Raw genomic sequence first — 17,313 nt, 5'->3', positions numbered from 1 at the left:
GAGGTAATTTTTATTCTGGGTTTAATTAGGTCACGTGATATTTTTGGCCAATGATATTGCATACAAATTTTTTTTTTTAAAATAACAAATTTTAAATCGAAAAATAATTGTTGTGTTAGAACCGCACTGGTCCAATTACCGTGTTTACAAAATATATTTCTAAAATATTAATATTCATAAAAGTTATGAAACTTTTATTAAAAATTTATGAAATCTTAAAATCTGAAATTTTATATTTAATTAGGCGCGCATTGGCCTAACTAACATTCAAGATAAAACATTTTGCAAAAATTTTGAGTAGAACAAAAGTTTGAGATAATTTTTATTTTGGGTTTAATTAGGTCACGTGATATTTTTGGCCAATGATATTGCATACAAATTTTTGGAAAAAAAATAAAAAATTTTAAATCGAAAAATAATTGTTGTGTTAGAACCGCACAGGTCCAATTACCGTGTTTACAAAATATATTTCTAAAATATTAATATTCATAAAAGTTATGAAACTTTTATTAAAAATTTATGAAATCTTAAAATCTGAAATTTTATATTTAATTAGGCGCGCATTGGCCTAACTAACATTCAAGATAAAACATTTTGCAAAAATTTTAAGTAGAACAAAAGTTTGAGGTAATTTTTATTTTGGTTTTCATTAGGTCACGTGATATTTTTGGCCAATGATATTGCATACACATTTTTTGAAAAAAATAAAAAATTTTAAATCGAAACATAGTTGTTGTGTTAGAACTGCACAGGTCCAATTACCGTGTTTACAAAATATTTTTCGAAAATATTAATATTCATAAAAGTTATAAAACTTTCATTAAAAATTTATGAAATCTCAAAACCTAAAATTTTGTATTTTATTAGACGCGCATTGGCCTAACTAACATTCAAGGTAAAACATTTTGCGAAAATTTTCAGTAAAACAAAAGTTTGACGTAATTTTTATTATGTTAGAATTTTGTATACTGGGCTATATTCGAACCAGCAGACATAGGACCTAGAGGATCAAGATCTTACCACTATGCTACGAGTTAGTGGTTTTGATATCAACGCATTTACATGCTTAAGCATTGAAAACAAATCTACTCGAACAAAAAAAAAAGGTCACAATATGTACAAAATTTGAAAATGCTGCAACTTTTGTGTTAAAACAAAATTTTTAAGAAATGTTTTATCTTTAAACTTAGTTACGACAATTTCAATGCTAGATTTTAAGTTTGACGTTTTAGCAAAAATTTAATAAATTTGTCATAACTCTAGTATATATTAATATACGATATCAAAATTTTGTAAAAATGTTCGTTAAACAACTGCGCTTTCAATGGTGCAACAAATTTTTAATTTAAAAAAAAAATTTTGCGTCATTTTCTACAAGATATGCTATACCACCCTCTAGGTTAATAGGTCACGATCTACGCGAGATTTTCATACGCTGTTTATGTAAAATTTTGAATGTGTTTTTTTTTTGTATAATTGTTAACACAATTTTTCGCATAATAAAGTTTTTGCAGGCTAACGTTATCAATATACACAGCATTAAATTCTAAATTTATATAGTGAAAATACCTGGTGGATTATTTTTCCGCATTGCTGATAAGTTACATAAGATGATCATGCCATTCAAATATCCCTGCAATCATTTTAATGGATTTTACAGTTTTCATGCAATATTTTTTGTTGATTTAACAATATGTTTTAAACCGCGTCATTTATATCATTGGCGATCTTTATTGCAGTAAAACATATTTTTGACCTATTTTGGTCGTTAATTGATCGAATGTGTTACAACTTTGTTGTTTTCCTCGTTATTTGTTTCGTCAATGTCTGTATTATCCCCTTTGTCCATGGCTGCCATCGATCTTGCAAATTTATTTCGGGGTTTACGGCAAGGTTTGGGCGAGGCAATCTCTTGCGCAGTAAATTTATCGTCGTGATCAACTATTGCAACTCCGCATAATTTGTGATCATCTTCAAGCACTTTTACTTCTGAATTACGGCGTGGCGCTTGAACAATGTTGGTTTCGGGTGTAAGACCGCAATTTTCAGTTCCAGTAACATCATTACTCGTAATTTTTGGGTGAATATCATCTGAAGAACATTCTTTGACGAGGACAAGTCTTTTTCCCCGGTGTGGTGACCTATTTTCATGCGGAATCGCAAATTGTTCTCTCGACTGCCTTCTCCCCTTTGCAATTCTGTGATTTCGTCGTGGACTTGAACTTTCGCTACCAGAAGGTTCCTAAATTAAAATATATGACTGTAAATTTCTTGCTTTTTAACAATCTAAATTGGGATATAAACCCCAAACTACACGTATTTTTTTAACCTTAAGATAAACCTATATATTTTTTACCTGAGTTTCTGACGAGGATTGAAATTTATGCCGCCTCCTTGGTGTGACATAATGATGACGTGGGCGACTGATGACGTCACAGTTATCGCGAAAATGGTGATAGTGAAGTTTCCTTCCTATTAAAGGAGAATCCATTTCGGGGGTTGACCTGAAATAATAGTTTTTTTAAGGATGTTGTTCAGATTCACAAACATTATTATTTTATATGGTTCAAGCTAGGTTAAAATTTAAAATAACAAACAATTATAATTATTACACAAACTAATTTTACTGACCAGTCTGTTACAAATTGATTTTCCTTAGTTCTGTAAACTGGACTTCCGCTTTCATAGCCTTGAACTTGAAGAAATACGGGCCGCTGTCGAGGTTCTTAATTACAAATATTTTTGTTAAGTTTAATTTTTATTTTATAGTGTTGTATGTTACACAAGTTCTGCAACAGCAAAGGTAGTTTAATTTTTAGTAATATAAAATTACCTGTGCTTTGTAGTTTAGAAGTGGATTGTTTAGGTGATCGGTATTCGTGAGATTCATAGTTTTCAGCACTTAAAACAATATTTTCAATTTTTAAATATAAATTTTAAACCATTAATATAATTATAACATAATTTGTATTTATATATGTATTTACTCTTCCGGATATTCATCGTAAGCAAATATTTCATCTTCGGTTATATATATTCCTTCACCGTCGGTTTGATCACCAGTGTAATATGTTCTTGTTTGTGAAAAACATCGACGTTTATCTACAAGATAATGCTTTATTTAATATTCAGCTAACTTTTTCGTAGTTGCACCCGACTAAAAAAATTGGTTTACCCTATACATTTCAAAAAGTATTTTATAATTTTGATATGATATTTGCAATAATTACCCCTTGAATCTTTTTCTATATTTCTGTGATCAACCTCTAAATATTTTGTGCGAGATGGAGTCCAACAATTTGTTTTACGTGGACTAAATTAATAAAATAAATATTTTGATTTTTTAATTGCATAGGCTTAGTTACATTTGTTTAATATATAAAGTTGATATATAATTTGCATAAAATATAGATTACAGGTATTATTTGTACGTCGCATTTTAGAACATATGTATATTTTAAACTTTAAAAATATTCAATTACCATGACTGTAAACTGCTTGCATACTCTTCAAAGCTGCTGTTCGATTCTTTTGGATGTCTACAAACATCTGCTTTTGTTGTTAAAACATTGGATTTTTGGCAAGCTTCGCGTCTTGGAGATGCCTATGTGATAAAATATTTTAGCGAATTATCTGTAGATGTTAATAGCCAGTATAAACATATTTTAAATAACTTAAAATGTGGGGTTGTTTTACATTTTGGACTTAGATATTGAAAAGTTACATTCCAAGCAGAATTTGTTATGGTTTACCATAATTGGGTTACTTGTGTTGGATCTTATAGTATTACATTATGATAATTTTGTATTTGTCTTACCGTTTCTACTGACAACACATCTGACAAATTGCTAACTCTTCTAACTTTTCCTTGGTTAAGTTTTTTGGTGTCATTTAATCTTCTGTTAACTTTCTGTTGAGATTTCGGTTGATCTAATCTCGAAGGGGAATAGCGATTTTGTGCAAATTCAACGTCATCTTCTATCTAAAAAACAAATAGTAAATTTATATATTCAATAGATAATCGTTTTACTAAAAAATTTGGCACTTCATTATTAAAAAATATAAAAAAATGATTTAAACTACAATTCATATTTTATACCATTTCGGTTCGTCGATTTGAGAATGGTATACTGCTATACCTTCGTGGTTTTGGCTTTGGGCCTGGTGAACTATATTCCAATAGTTGTTCCTTGATCGGCTGGATAATAAAACAATGTTAAAACATACTTTATAAAAATAATATTCTAGTTTTAAAGTTTAAACTGCAAAATGTTTTAAAAATTGTTTAGGATTTGTATATCGACAGCATGTTAAGCATTGACTAAATAAGCTTCATACCGTTAACACGGGGCTGAATTTTTCGATAACCTCTACAACTGCTTTAGGTTCTTTATTAAGCGAGTTTTCTTCGATTTTCTTTTTACCTAATTAAATAAAACATCAATAAGGATGTTAAATAATTAATTACTATACACAACTGCCCCTTAATACCTATACATACCTGCCCCCATTAAAAATATATTTTTGCCGTTCTTTCTTTCGTAATGAAGTTGTAGTTTAAGTCTCGTGTTTGTTTCTTTAGCTGATCTAGCTACAGCTTGTAGATAATATATAATCATGCTAAACACAATGAAAATTAACACAGAAGACCAATTTGTTTAACAGGATTAACTAACTAGAGTTTTGGTTTAGTATTAGATTGTTTTTGCTAAAAAAAAGTCTAACAAACCATTAGTTAATAAATGCATTTTACATCAATAAGAAATATCTTGTATTGCGCCCTTGCGACAAATAAGTTTGTTTATATTGATAAAATTATAAATAAAACTTACAATAAAAGTAATAAAGCTGGCAATATAATGACAGGAGTGGCAACATATTGGATCATTTCTTGCATCCATTTTGGTAAGTCGTTTTCAAGTGTTTCTGTAAAAAATGTAAAACTTTGATCAAGTAAATATTTGAAATTAAGAAGTTTGGTCCATACAAAATTGAATAAAAATAAAATTTTAATTCTTACAAAATTTAATGACATTCATTTACCTGATACAATAGTGTACATCCATTCCCTGTTAGTAAAAGGACCACAGTTAGAGGGAGGATGCCACACTATAACCCACATTGTGGGCATCAAGGACAGAAACAGCATAAACAACAACATAGCAAGGTAGAAGTTATTCGATCTAAAAATAAGGAATGTTCTTAGACATGTTTAGCTATTTAGTGTAGTCTTATATTTAAATACAGGGTGGTTGATAAAAGAGTTACACTTACCTTGATGCCCTGAAAACTCTTTGATGAGGTATATTACAGGTAACAACTGCCCAACTTCTATCAAATAAAAAAAAACATTAGAAATTATTTGCCACCAAAACAAAAATACACAGTTTTAAATATAGCATGAAAAAATGGTAATAAATAATATTTTTTATATGGAAAAACTTTTTACCTGATATACATCATTATGATTAATTTGACAACATTGATAAGGGGAAGCACCGGACAGAAGAAACATCCCACCCACGTGATGCCTTGGTTGTAAATCAAATGAAGAACGTTTTCAGCAATCTTAAACTCACCATACTCAGGCTGTTGAGACAAATATATCAAAAAAGTATATTGATTTTACATCACTTTTTAATAAAAAATATCTTTTAAAATTACTTACAAATTTGTTTTCTAAATCCCAGCACCAACATTTGTTAAAATATCGCACGAAAAGAGCCCGGAAAAAATCAACAATCAAAATAGTTATAATTGTTGAAAGAAGGTCGATGATTGACAGTTTTACTAATTCCTAATAAAAAAAGAAAAACCTTGTTATGCAAATTGTTTAGGTGGTTGACAAAGGCAGTTTTACATCATTTGTAAATTACTAATGCGTTGAAGCATAAAAACAGGTCATAAAAGTAACATTTTAAATAAAAGAAAATTGCCAAACCTTATGTTTATCTAGACAAAGTCTAAAATGTAATTTAAAATTATCTAATATAATGCAGAAATACAAAAAAAAAAAAACAATACCTGGCCAACATAGGTTTCCCAACATTCAGTATTTCTTGTTGAATTTGCACTCATCGCTTCGCGTTTAGGAAAACCGTTATTGAAAGTAAAATTACTTAAGTGATTAAGCGAAGTTTGTCGACTGTTTATAACTGACGAAAACTCAGTTGCTGGAAAAAAAGTAAAATAAAATGAGTTTCAAAATATCTGTTTTTAGACCACAAGCATATTAGTACAATATTAATTTTACTCTAATATAACGTTATTTTTCAAAAAAGTAATGAAAATCGTTTGTAAAAGTAATATAATTTTCTTCTTACCAGGTGGCGTAGTTTCCAAAATGTTTGTATTTATTGCGGAAGCTTCAGACACGTGACCCAGTAAACCAATCATAAGCGAGTAGAGATTTCCCAAGTATAGCATCAAAATTCGAGCAAGCTGAACAACAATATTTTAAAAATATAAATCCATAAAAAGTTATAAACTCTCACATATAAAGTCATAATTTAATGTATCGTGATACAATGGCAAATTTTATATTAATTAACTTAATATAAGTATAAAAAACAAACCTGAATTCTTAATGCATTGCGAGGATGATAATTTTCCATTGAACCAATAACTTCAAATAAAGATGGAGTAATCATCGTAACCAATGTTACCACGATACTTAACTAAAAATAAATTAAACATTTCATGTACAAAGTACGACAGTAAAAATCTTAATATTAACAACACGTAACATTTTATATAGGTTACAGTTTTGATTTTACCAAGCTATGTTATTAAAGTTATATATAATAACTACAATGCGTTTTGGTAGGACAGTATTTTGAGTATCTATACTTCAAATAACGTTTTTTTAATACCTCGTTTTGTTCGTAAAATGTCAGATCTCGTTCAACTTCCTCCAAAGATTGAACCCTAGTCACAGCAAACTGAATGCTGTACAAGCTTCCAGCTAGTAACAACAGCACCAAGATATTCGCCAAGATTCGAAGAAAAATCTTCAGTTTTTTGCGCCTAAATAAAAAATAATGTTACTAGGTTAAAGCATGGTATTGTAACGTATTAAATTTTTAAATAAAGTCAAAATAATGGAATATCCATTTAACCTTAAAAAAAACTAGTCCAAAAAGGCTTACATACAAAAAACACAACTCACAAACAATAACAGTAGGCGTAAACACGTGACTAGAAGAAACAAAAGGTGTAAGCACGTGACTAAGAAGTAGGTAACGACAGTCCAATATTGTTACATTATTGAAAATAATAAATTGTGCATATCTTCTTATTTTAATATATTTTTTAGAATATATTTTGCACTTTTTAGTGAAATTTGAAACGTTAAACTAAATATTTACGTGTCTTGCTCTTTTTCCTTTTCTTGTTCTTCGACAATTGCTTCCTGGAAATAAAAACATTTTTTTATAAATTGTCCGAAATTGAAAAAAAAACTAAACTTCAATATTTAATTTTTTGAACTTTAATTTACAATTGAGTTAAAATTTATTTTCTTACTCTCATTGCAGTTGCTATAGCGGCAGATTTGTTTTCTGCGGTTTCAGCGTTGCCTATCATGTAATCCCATGAAGTAAAGAGTCGCCAACTAAAGGCAAAGTCGTCGTCAGATGACGCACTTCCGTTCAGTCGAGAATTTTTGGCCATTCTGGAATTAAGTAAAAAAATAAGTAAAATAATTAATCAGTTACATGTTTATGGCTTATTACGTTCACAAAAGCCGTAAGTAACTATATTTTATAAAAGTTGTTTGATAATAGTTTTAAAAATGTTTGAAAACAAAGGTAGTTTACAACTTATAGTTTTGGTTTTACTTTTCAACCACAAATTTATTATATTGAAGACTTGTTTGCATTAGTTTTAAAACAACTAAATAAGTACCGGTAAATAAAATTGATTTTACTTACTTTCTCAGTAATGCGACAAAGCTATATGCAAATACCGACATCCCGACCAAAAAGTAAGCAAGAGGTAATCTGTATCCATTTCCTACTACTCTTTGGTTGGTGTAAGAGCCGTAGAAAACCACAGAGTGCTGTATGTAACCTCCTTAATAAACGTATATATGGAATAGTAAAATAAACATATGATATGTAATTTTTGCAATTCCCACAGTATGCGAGTTAAAAAGTGCTATTTTTGGAAGCTTACAAAAAATATCTCAAATACAGAAGACTTGATATGTCATTTAAAAATGCTTGTACTTTATATATAGATTTTGAATATGATTTAAATTACCTAATGCCCAAATTGTATTTAAATCCCAAGCAGAGGAGATTTCAGATTTGGGAACTTGTTTGTATTCGGCATCGTGGTTTCCAACCAATATCTATATAACAACAGCATTAGTTGATATCATCACATACACGTATTAAAAAATAAAAAATTTAGAAAATGATTTTTATTCTTACCTCTGGTATGACTAAAAATGCTGTGGTAAAAGCTCCCATGATGATATTAACTTGAACCAACCATCTTAAGAATACAAAATATGAGGCTACACTTGATCCAAAATAACCTTAAATAAAGTAAAAATTTCATCATTTTATTGATTACTTCTAATGTGTTATCATGTGACGCTCAGACTCTCATCAGTAAGCGCTGTTATTATATTACACGTTTTGTTGGTTTAAATGTTTTGAACTGTGTAAAAGTACGACTCATTATACAAAAGATACCAGACCAAACGTTAATAAAAAAATACAATACATCCTAATAAGAACACATTTAAATTTACTTACTTTCAATTGTTTTTATACGACTGTCCCATGGTGTCAAAGATGAGCAAATGTTGTTTGTAAACCGAAATACTTTACGAAATATCTGCCAAGTTGTTATAAGGATTAGAACTCTATATTGATTTTATACAAAATGCAAAGCTTCAAGCAAAAATTTACATAAAAGGATAAAATATTGTAAGACAGTACTTACCTCTTTTCCAGCTTCACTGTACGAACTGTTTTTTGAAAACCGACCTTCGTGTTTTTCTACAAACATTCTTGCGGCACTAAATAAATTAATATTAATTATTTTACTAAGAAACAGAAAATTTAGAATACAAATTTTTAAATTTACATACTTTAAAACTCGTAATTTTTTCCTCATTGGCCAAGGTCGACTTCTAACGTTTGCAATAATTTCTTTCTGTTCTTGAATTTTGATTAGAATTTCTTCCGGGTCTTGATCCGAAAGATCCTCATTATCACTGACAATATCATTGTCCGTATCTCTGTGAAAATAAAAAATTATTAAATAAATAAAGTAATGGATAAAAATCGTTTATATGGACTTCTAGTTATACTATTAATTTCCCTCTTAAACAACTGCTCTTGCTATAGCCGTGCAAAATCAGAGATCCAAAACTTATATTTAAAATTGGTTTCAATAAAGATATTATACGGTACTATAATACAATATATTTGTTACGGTTACTTTATTATAACATTTAATTAGGGTCTGAATATATCATATAAAATGAAAATATAAGCTAACAATCCTTAATCAGTCTAGGATTACATTTTTGTAGTTGTGCCTTAAACCAGTTGCGAATTTTTGAGCCAACGATTTCATCCAAAGGCAAGCAACGGGTTTGTTTAAGTTAACTGTTATGGCACTAGTAAAAGTTTAAGTATTTATCAATTTATATGTTACAAACATTTAACATATATTCAAACTTTTAAAACTTACTTACCAGTTAAAAATATTCAACAAGTTTGACATATATTTTGATAAGCTTTCTCAAGTACATTTTTCGCATACTTAAAATTAAGAAAATTGACATAATTACCTTCTCAAACCTAATATAAAACTATGTCTTAAATTCTAAATAACATATATTACATTTTAAATACCTAATATTCATTAAAACCAACTTTTATAACCTTTATTGCAAACCTTGTTTGAGCTACTTGTAAACCTACACAATACAACACCAGCTGTGAGAAAGAAACGTCACCGAAAACGCGTCTACGTAACATTGCTTCCAGACGACCGACTCTACATAATCGCGGTGCGAAGAAAAACTATGGTTTTGTGTCAGAACTTACGCGTTGTCCATTGCAGCAACTAATGAATTTTGAAGGCTGAATCTTCTTCCTGATTTAGCCATCGTTCTTTGACGTTTTAGATTACGTTTGCTTGCCCGTTTTGACGACATCGTAGAATATATTTGATGCACAGTCAAGTTTAAAAGCGTATTAATTTATAATCTTATTAAAGTTTTGTTAAACCTGTCAAATATCGCTTTTAACCAAAATTCAAAGTTTTAAATAACACCAAAGATTAAAAAAAATATAGAATGTCGGTCTGATATCGCAGTACTTGTGGTTGGTCTTTATATATATTATTTTAATTAGGCTGTTACAACAAATATTATGTATATTGATTTTTCGTGTATGTTAACTAAATTAAGCGCACCAGTTAATTGGATCCAATTAGCAAGTTATGTTAACAAATAATTAACATGTTGGATTTAAAAAATCTTAGGTATTTTTATCTTATACCTCTTACAATTTTAAAAATTTTTCTAGCAACAATATATATATCAAAATAATAATTTATTTAATATCTCGAAAATGTATTTTTTATTTTAAACGTCACAAATCTGTTATTTTAAATTTATTAAATTCGACAAACTAAAAGGCATTATAATTTATTAACTTAACATTGCTTAGGGCAATATCGTGGAGTACGTCATCAACTGCTTTTCCTGAGTAAAACGTTTACAAACAAGTGTTTTGATCAACCTTGGATAAACCTCGACAAACAACAATCTAAATGTTAACAGAAAAAATTAAGGTCCATAAGTTAATACTTGGCGATAACATTATATAATTGAGGAAAGTTGAAAAAAACACAATTATGTATCTGTACCACAGCAAAAATAAAACTTAGATACTAAACAAATAATAATCGACAATATATAACCAATGATATATATATGTATATAAAACAAACTGAAAACCAAGTACTAAATATCAAACTTCTTAAAAAATTAAGAAAAAATTTCATTTGAGTCTGATAACTTGTATGGTATATTTATTAACTAAGAGTCATATGTATTTTAACATTAAAGTTTTTTGTTCAAGTGCAATGAAAGGCATCTTTGTTGCAAAAATTGCTGTCACAGCAACAACGGCAAACGCTTCCCTGCTTCATGTCTATACATTGTTTTCTGTAGTTTCCAATCTGGTTGTTTTCACAGGCTTTACTTTGCTTGCACGTCTTGTTAATACGCTGCTGTTTTGTTAAGAACAAATTACAATTTTGACTTATAAATATTTATATATACATGTATTTTAACAAGCTTGTAACAAGTCTGTGTTTTAGGAGTTAAAGTTTATGTTAAGATATATATATATATAAATATATATATAGAGCACACATATTTACTTTGGTTAAGTCCAAAGTTTTGCTAATTTTGTTTAAAAGAAACATATGTTTCTTAGAAATGTTTAAATACTTAGGTGTTGGGCTTGGCGGAAGTGATTACCATAAACGTTATACTTGTGAGAGCAACTACATCACCTCATATTAATTGTGTTGTTTGGTATTAAAATATAGTTTTGGGACAACTTACCGTTGTATGTGAGTTTTGTCTTATTTCACTTTGGCATATTTCTCCGCTTCGACACAGTTTAATTTCTCCCTTGCTTTCACATTCCTCATCTGTACTAGCTTCGACGCAAGTATAACAACTTATACCTGGACACAATTATCGATGTGGTTAAAAACTAATATTAAATACTACTTATTTTTTTAAATAATTTAGATAAGTATTTAAGTAAAGATTTTTAGTTGGTATTTGACCTTATTAACCAACCTTTTGTTTCACCAATCATTAAAATTGTTATGTGTTATGTGTAACCTTCGTTTTTCATATTAATATATGTCATTAGTTAAAGTCAATTTTAGGACTATTTATACTTCGAAAATTATTTAAATTAAAATATCATCAAATGGTAATTCTTTAAAGACGTAATGGCATACTGGCAAATGAAATATCAAAAGCGAAACTATTTCATGAAAAACTATTAATATGTTTTTAAAATACCGAAGTGAAATGTCAACCAATAAATTGCTTCAAACCAATTTGATTTTGTAATTTGCATTTAAAATATATTAAAATTTAAAGTTAAACGCTTTTCTGGCATGAATAACAAACTTTCCAATTGAGACGAGAATTGACGTAGGACTTACGTATATCAAAAGGTCATCAATATATTTATTAATAAAATTATTGACTGATTTTCAACCGTAGTAAATAAGTAGCTAAATTCAGCTACTTCGTGGAAGAATTTTTGTTCTAATTTTAAAAGTATTTGAATTCAATAACAATGCATAAGTTTAAACCATTGCACTTTACATATAACCAAAAGCAATTTTTAAAATTAGACAATATTTTTTAATTAACAAAATTAATTGCACAACATAATTTAACTTATTTATTTGGAAATGTATTAAGACTGTTTTAATCATCTGCGTAAGGTTAAGTTACCACAGATTTGTTATACTAAATATCACCTAAATATCAACTTAATTATAACTCACGTTCTTCGCCCGAAACCCAGTCATCGGGCGGGTTCACAACAATATCTACTTCCGATGACGTGAAAAAACAACCAGTATGGCTATAACCATAATCCATTGTAAAGTTGAGTAGATTGATATCAAGACGAATGTTGCCAGAATTTCCGTATTGTTCGTAAAATCTTAATATATCAACCATGTGCCTTCGACCGTTCGATTTGATGTCAATTGGTGAACCTAAGTTGTCAGTCATCTACGATAGCACAATAAAATGTATTTTAATAAAGTTACGACCGTACAATTATGACAATATGTGCAGGATTAGGCAACAAACTAAATAAATATTCATCTGCAAAACCCCTTACTTACTGAAAATTGTCGAACTGTACATGGCATTGATATTCCAAGTTTACTAAAAGAGTTCGCAATTACAACAAACTCCTCTTCTGTAACTTGTCTTCTTTTTCTTCTAGGAGATCTATTTCTTCCACTCTGTAATTCTACTGGGATGCCACCATCTGTCATAAAGAGCTTGGCAGTAGAAGCAGCATCAAAAAAGATTGTTCCAAACTGTTCCTCTCTGCGGTTGCCGCTGATTGGTATTGAAGAGATTTGGGGGAATGCTGAAACAATATTTACAAACTTGACACATTTTTTTAACAATTTTTCTTTAAAAATACAAATAAAAACTTTTTATACATCATTAGTATTTAACATCACAATTTAAACTTATGTTGGGTGTTGTTTTGAAATATATTTTACTAAAATTTGTTTAGTTTAAAGTAATATAAAAGATTTATGTTTCAATTTCTAGATACGTGAATTTCTAAACTTGTTATGTTACATCATTTCAAAAAATTGATAACATTATTCGCAGAATTTAAATAGGTGAAGTCGTGATTTTGCTTTACATTGGGTATTATCATCATGGTACTTTATTTATTTTGTATACGATATTATCTAAAATTATCTTAAACAGGTTTTATTTATGAGTGTAAAAGTAGTTCTGCAAGTATCACAAACACTCATTAAGTTGTTTTGGATTAAAGTTTAAGCTTATATTGACCTTCTTAATATAATTTAACATCTATTTTTATTACAAACATCATAAAAATTAACTTTTGAAATTCGAAGAAAATCACAAAAATTTACATAACATCACACAACGTTAAACAATTTTCTGTACAAGGCCTGAATACCATTCAGAAGTTAAGAACGTCATTATTAGAGGTTGTAAAAATAAAAATAAATTCAAAAATCCCTAATATTTAAATTTGATTATTTAACTTAATTGATAAGCTCATAGTTTTCTTATTTAAGACTTTTGAAAAATGATTTATTTAATCATGATGTAACTCACCGAACGCAGGCACAGACTTGTCCCAAATTATATCCACGTCGTCTATGTCAAATCTACACGTGTTATCAAACCGTGCCAAAAACATTATGTCGTCGTTGAATATGAGTCGATTCTGGGCTAGAACGTAGTCACGTGACCTGGCGTCTTGAGCAAAGGCGTTGATGCAATTTGCATTAAAAAACTGAAAAATAAATATGTAATATTATAGTAAAAATAATAAATTTAAAAATATAAATAAATATATAGTAAAACAACAAATTTAAAAATATAAATTTCTATAATATTCCTATTTTTAATTTGATATAAAGAATGATAATATATTGCAAAAATTCTTTCTATAAAAATACCATATAATTACCCGAAACAAAGGTGGTTTGCATGGTAATTTTACGGTTATCGACCACCAGTCATCGGCTGGTCTTTCCACTGGTAACGTTACTCTAGCCCGCCGGTTGGATAGTGGAGTGAACCTTGGTAACTCTAGAAAAATATATTAGAATTTGTTAAAAAATTAATCTTTAAAAACATTAAAAAATGACATAGAGTTCTTGAAGAAACATAAACCAATATATATATATATTTACAATTTCTGTTTGAAGGGTAGGCCTAGCAAGAGATTGGTAATAAAATAAAAATATATATAATAATAAAGTACTTGACAACAACAGCCCTAATAGCATAAAAAAGATCATTTTAAACTTAAATAACTATAGATCATTGTCGAAGTAGTTATGATTAAGTAATTGCTAAGAAGATCATACTATGTAAATTAAAACAAGCTCGAATGAGTCATACATTTAAATATAACATGTGACCTATATTTCTGGGTTGTTTTATACAAGTTTTAATTAATCATGGCGGTTTTAAATTGCCAGGAATATCCACTTTCTTAATTGAAACAAAATACTTAATTGTATATAATTTTAAAAATTAAAGGCAGACGTGCTAATCACGGTAATTCTCACTCAAAACTTATCAATTTGAAGGTAATATTTATACTAAAACTTGTTAAAAGATAAGTTGGTGGACGGGTCCAACAAAAATTAGTGATTTGTTGTAAAACTTGATCCAAAACCCAGCAATTACTTTGTGAGAAACAATTTGTTAACATGGTATAGGAAGGTTGATTAAAGGTGAAATATTAATCATTTCTTTGAATTAGTTCTATTTTAATTAAAATAACGGATAGGCGTGAACTAGTAAATGTATATAAAACTTAGATGTAAATTTCTATCAAAATATATATTTGTTTGCAATGTTGTTAACGGTGTTTCTTTTACTGCCTTATTTTAAGAAGATTTTGACTAACAGTGTAGTAAATAAATATAATGTAAGTTTATACTTACAATATTTATACTATTTAACTTACCATTACTTAAAGCTGGCACGACAAATTGTTCAATGCAACTTTCGATTCGAGACATGTCAATAGTTCGACCTGAAACTGTTCTGTCAATACTTCTTAATCTTGAAGTAAAACAAGTTACACAGTCCATAATTTGGTCAAATTTTTGTGTTCCAGCTCTAACGAAATCACATGTCTACAAAATATAAAATGGATATTAAATATTAAAGAGAACTGTTAAATTAAAACTGTTAAAAATTTGGACAATAAAGATATGTAAACAATTTAATAAAAATATGTAATAAGCAATTTAATTTTTATTTTGCATTCTTCAATATTATACACAGCAAACAATTTATAAATCATTCCTTTGCAAGATTATAGCAATTGTGGAAAGACAGCCAAGCTTTTAACAACTCAAATTAATTTAACAATATCTCCAGGTAACACTTGTCTTAACCTGGTACAACCAGACACTGGACAAGGGTTTTAAATGTCCTCAAGGTGTCAAGTCACACCTATTCTTATGTTAATATAAGTGACTTTACTAAAACATACATAAAAAGATATCCAAAACTGGTACAACAAGATACCAATCCAGGATTTTAAGAAGGCTTAACATGACAGGTTGTCATATGGTAGTTTGAATTTCAAAACATAAACAAAATACTGAAGATAATCACTTACAGTGAAACATGTTTGGTATGTCTCTTCGTACCAGTCTCTAAGTGAGAATGCAACTTCGATGGTGCTTATGTTTAAACAATACGACATCTGTCTTAACCACGGTTTAGTGCGACCACTGCAACCGCGAAGTTGAAGTGTAACTTCATTTTCGACAACTGCTCGACGTTTTCGGCAAATTTCCTGGCGACAACCTGATATTGAAAAAGAAATAAATTACCATTGACTTTAATATTCAAAAGCTAAAATTTTTACATAATAATTGTTCTTGGTTTATAGCATTTTTATCAGGTAGACATGCTACAAATTTAGTAAAACACATAACAAGTGTTGCTGGCTCAAAATATTGCCAAAATTCTACATATTCCAGATGTTTGAAATGTTCAAAATATCGCAGTGTTTTGGGCGTGGGTCAATGATACGCAGAGCCAACGGCTAAGCGTGAATGACAATTTAATCTGTCTGCTATTTATTTATGTTGGCAACTTGTTTAACCAGTATATCAGTCTGTCATTGCATGAACATCCACGTTTTTGTTTTGAACTTAACCATTGAAATCATTTAATAAAAAAATATAAAAATTGTTAACAACTGTTTTTTTTACTTGGATGCTTTAACTGTTTGTTTATTTTTACTAGGGAAATTGAAAAAATTACGTTGTATGTTTTGTAAACTGTTTATAATATTTGTAACTTGAAAAATTTGCAATGCTTTTACAAAGCCTACAGCTATATATTAGTATGGTTTATTGCCACACGCCAAAATTATATGTTTGAATTGAAGTATTATACAAATAAATTAGTATAAATGTTAATTTTCTTTAAAAACTTGTATTGTTTAGGACAGTTTCGATATTAAAATTTGATCTGTATAAATTCTTTCATAGATTATTGTAATTATTGTAAAAAATTCAATTTTAAAAATGTTTATTGATAGTCTAAACAAGTTTGACATTTTTTAGTTGTTGTAAAATTTTACTTACCGCTAACTGCATGTAATGATATAAATAAAACTATCGAACAAAACAAAATTTTATAAAACATCGTACAGCTTGTCTACCCTGAAAATAAAAAAAGCTCAATAAAAAGGCCTTTTATATAAAATAAATCACTATGACAATATAGTAATAAACAAAACGGCCTTTAAGTATTTTTTTATAACTTTTGGTATTAAAACAAACTGTTTTATTTTCTTTAATTAAATTTTCAGTGACGTAAAAAAATGACGTCAAATTCTCAGCACGACTGTCTCGCATTTGAATGATACGTAACTTGCATGAATATGAGCGTAATATTCAGAGAATATTTTGCACGAACTTTTTCTTTTTTTTTCTGTTAAGGCATGCCAAAACTACGCGCGTACTTCACGAATG

General features: G+C 28.7%; 2 protein-coding genes across 3 annotated transcripts; both read right to left on the bottom strand.

Moving 5' to 3' along the window:
• Positions 1-1,768: 1,768 nt before the first annotated feature.
• Positions 1,769-9,219, bottom strand: LOC145745037 (transmembrane channel-like protein 3). The gene is made up of 28 exons (XM_082563022.1): positions 9,104-9,219; positions 8,956-9,031; positions 8,766-8,847; positions 8,436-8,542; positions 8,263-8,353; positions 7,932-8,073; positions 7,525-7,672; positions 7,368-7,411; positions 6,873-7,026; positions 6,576-6,677; positions 6,324-6,441; positions 6,025-6,173; positions 5,669-5,797; positions 5,450-5,589; positions 5,275-5,331; positions 5,044-5,183; positions 4,833-4,926; positions 4,502-4,620; positions 4,339-4,424; positions 4,100-4,198; positions 3,818-3,982; positions 3,483-3,604; positions 3,231-3,313; positions 2,988-3,102; positions 2,834-2,901; positions 2,632-2,725; positions 2,357-2,504; positions 1,769-2,242 (listed from the first exon to the last, which is right to left on the bottom strand). Exons 1-28 carry the CDS (start codon positions 9,127-9,129, stop codon positions 1,769-1,771), a joined length of 3,372 nt encoding a protein of 1,123 aa, XP_082419148.1. The 5' UTR covers positions 9,130-9,219.
• Positions 9,220-10,638: 1,419 nt separating this feature from the next.
• Positions 10,639-17,003, bottom strand: LOC145745569 (uncharacterized). 2 transcript variants are annotated; one of them, XM_082563685.1, is made up of 9 exons: positions 16,924-17,003; positions 15,945-16,135; positions 15,282-15,453; positions 14,271-14,392; positions 13,913-14,093; positions 12,922-13,175; positions 12,574-12,805; positions 11,603-11,727; positions 10,639-11,259 (listed from the first exon to the last, which is right to left on the bottom strand). In XM_082563685.1, the coding sequence occupies exons 1-9, from the start codon at positions 16,982-16,984 to the stop codon at positions 11,107-11,109; spliced, it is 1,491 nt and encodes a 496-aa protein (XP_082419811.1). In that variant the 5' UTR covers positions 16,985-17,003; the 3' UTR covers positions 10,639-11,106. The 2 variants fall into 2 exon arrangements, with proteins under 2 accessions (XP_082419811.1, XP_082419809.1); XM_082563683.1 differs by having other exon boundaries at positions 10,640-11,262.
• Between the last annotated feature and the right edge of the window lie 310 nt (positions 17,004-17,313).

The sequence above is a fragment of the Corella eumyota genome, chromosome 3 (genome assembly GCF_963082875.1).
Source record: "Corella eumyota chromosome 3, kaCorEumy4.1, whole genome shotgun sequence".
Lineage (NCBI taxonomy): Eukaryota > Metazoa > Chordata > Ascidiacea > Phlebobranchia > Corellidae > Corella > Corella eumyota.
Note: the sequence above shows the minus strand (reverse complement) of the source record. Positions and strands in the feature narration are given on the sequence as shown.

What these genes read in the sequence shown, in the direction of transcription:
- LOC145745037 (XM_082563022.1), bottom strand. Translation starts at nt 9,129, where the DNA reads ATGAGGAAAAAATTACGAGTTTTAAA. An exon ending in AAATACAATTTGGGCATTAG is followed by an intron (nt 8,074 to 8,262) that starts GTAATTTAAATC and finishes ACGTTTATTAAG; the next exon opens with GAGGTTACATACAGCACTCT. An exon ending in AATCAATTTGTAACAGACTG is followed by an intron (nt 2,505 to 2,631) that starts GTCAGTAAAATT and finishes CTATTATTTCAG; the next exon opens with GTCAACCCCCGAAATGGATT.
- LOC145745569 (XM_082563683.1), bottom strand. Translation starts at nt 16,984, where the DNA reads ATGTTTTATAAAATTTTGTTTTGTTCGATAGTTTTATTTATATCATTA. An exon ending in ATCATTACATGCAGTTAGCG is followed by an intron (nt 16,136 to 16,923) that starts GTAAGTAAAATT and finishes TTTCAATATCAG; the next exon opens with GTTGTCGCCAGGAAATTTGC. An exon ending in CTGGGTTTCGGGCGAAGAAC is followed by an intron (nt 11,728 to 12,573) that starts GTGAGTTATAAT and finishes AATTGTGTCCAG; the next exon opens with GTATAAGTTGTTATACTTGC.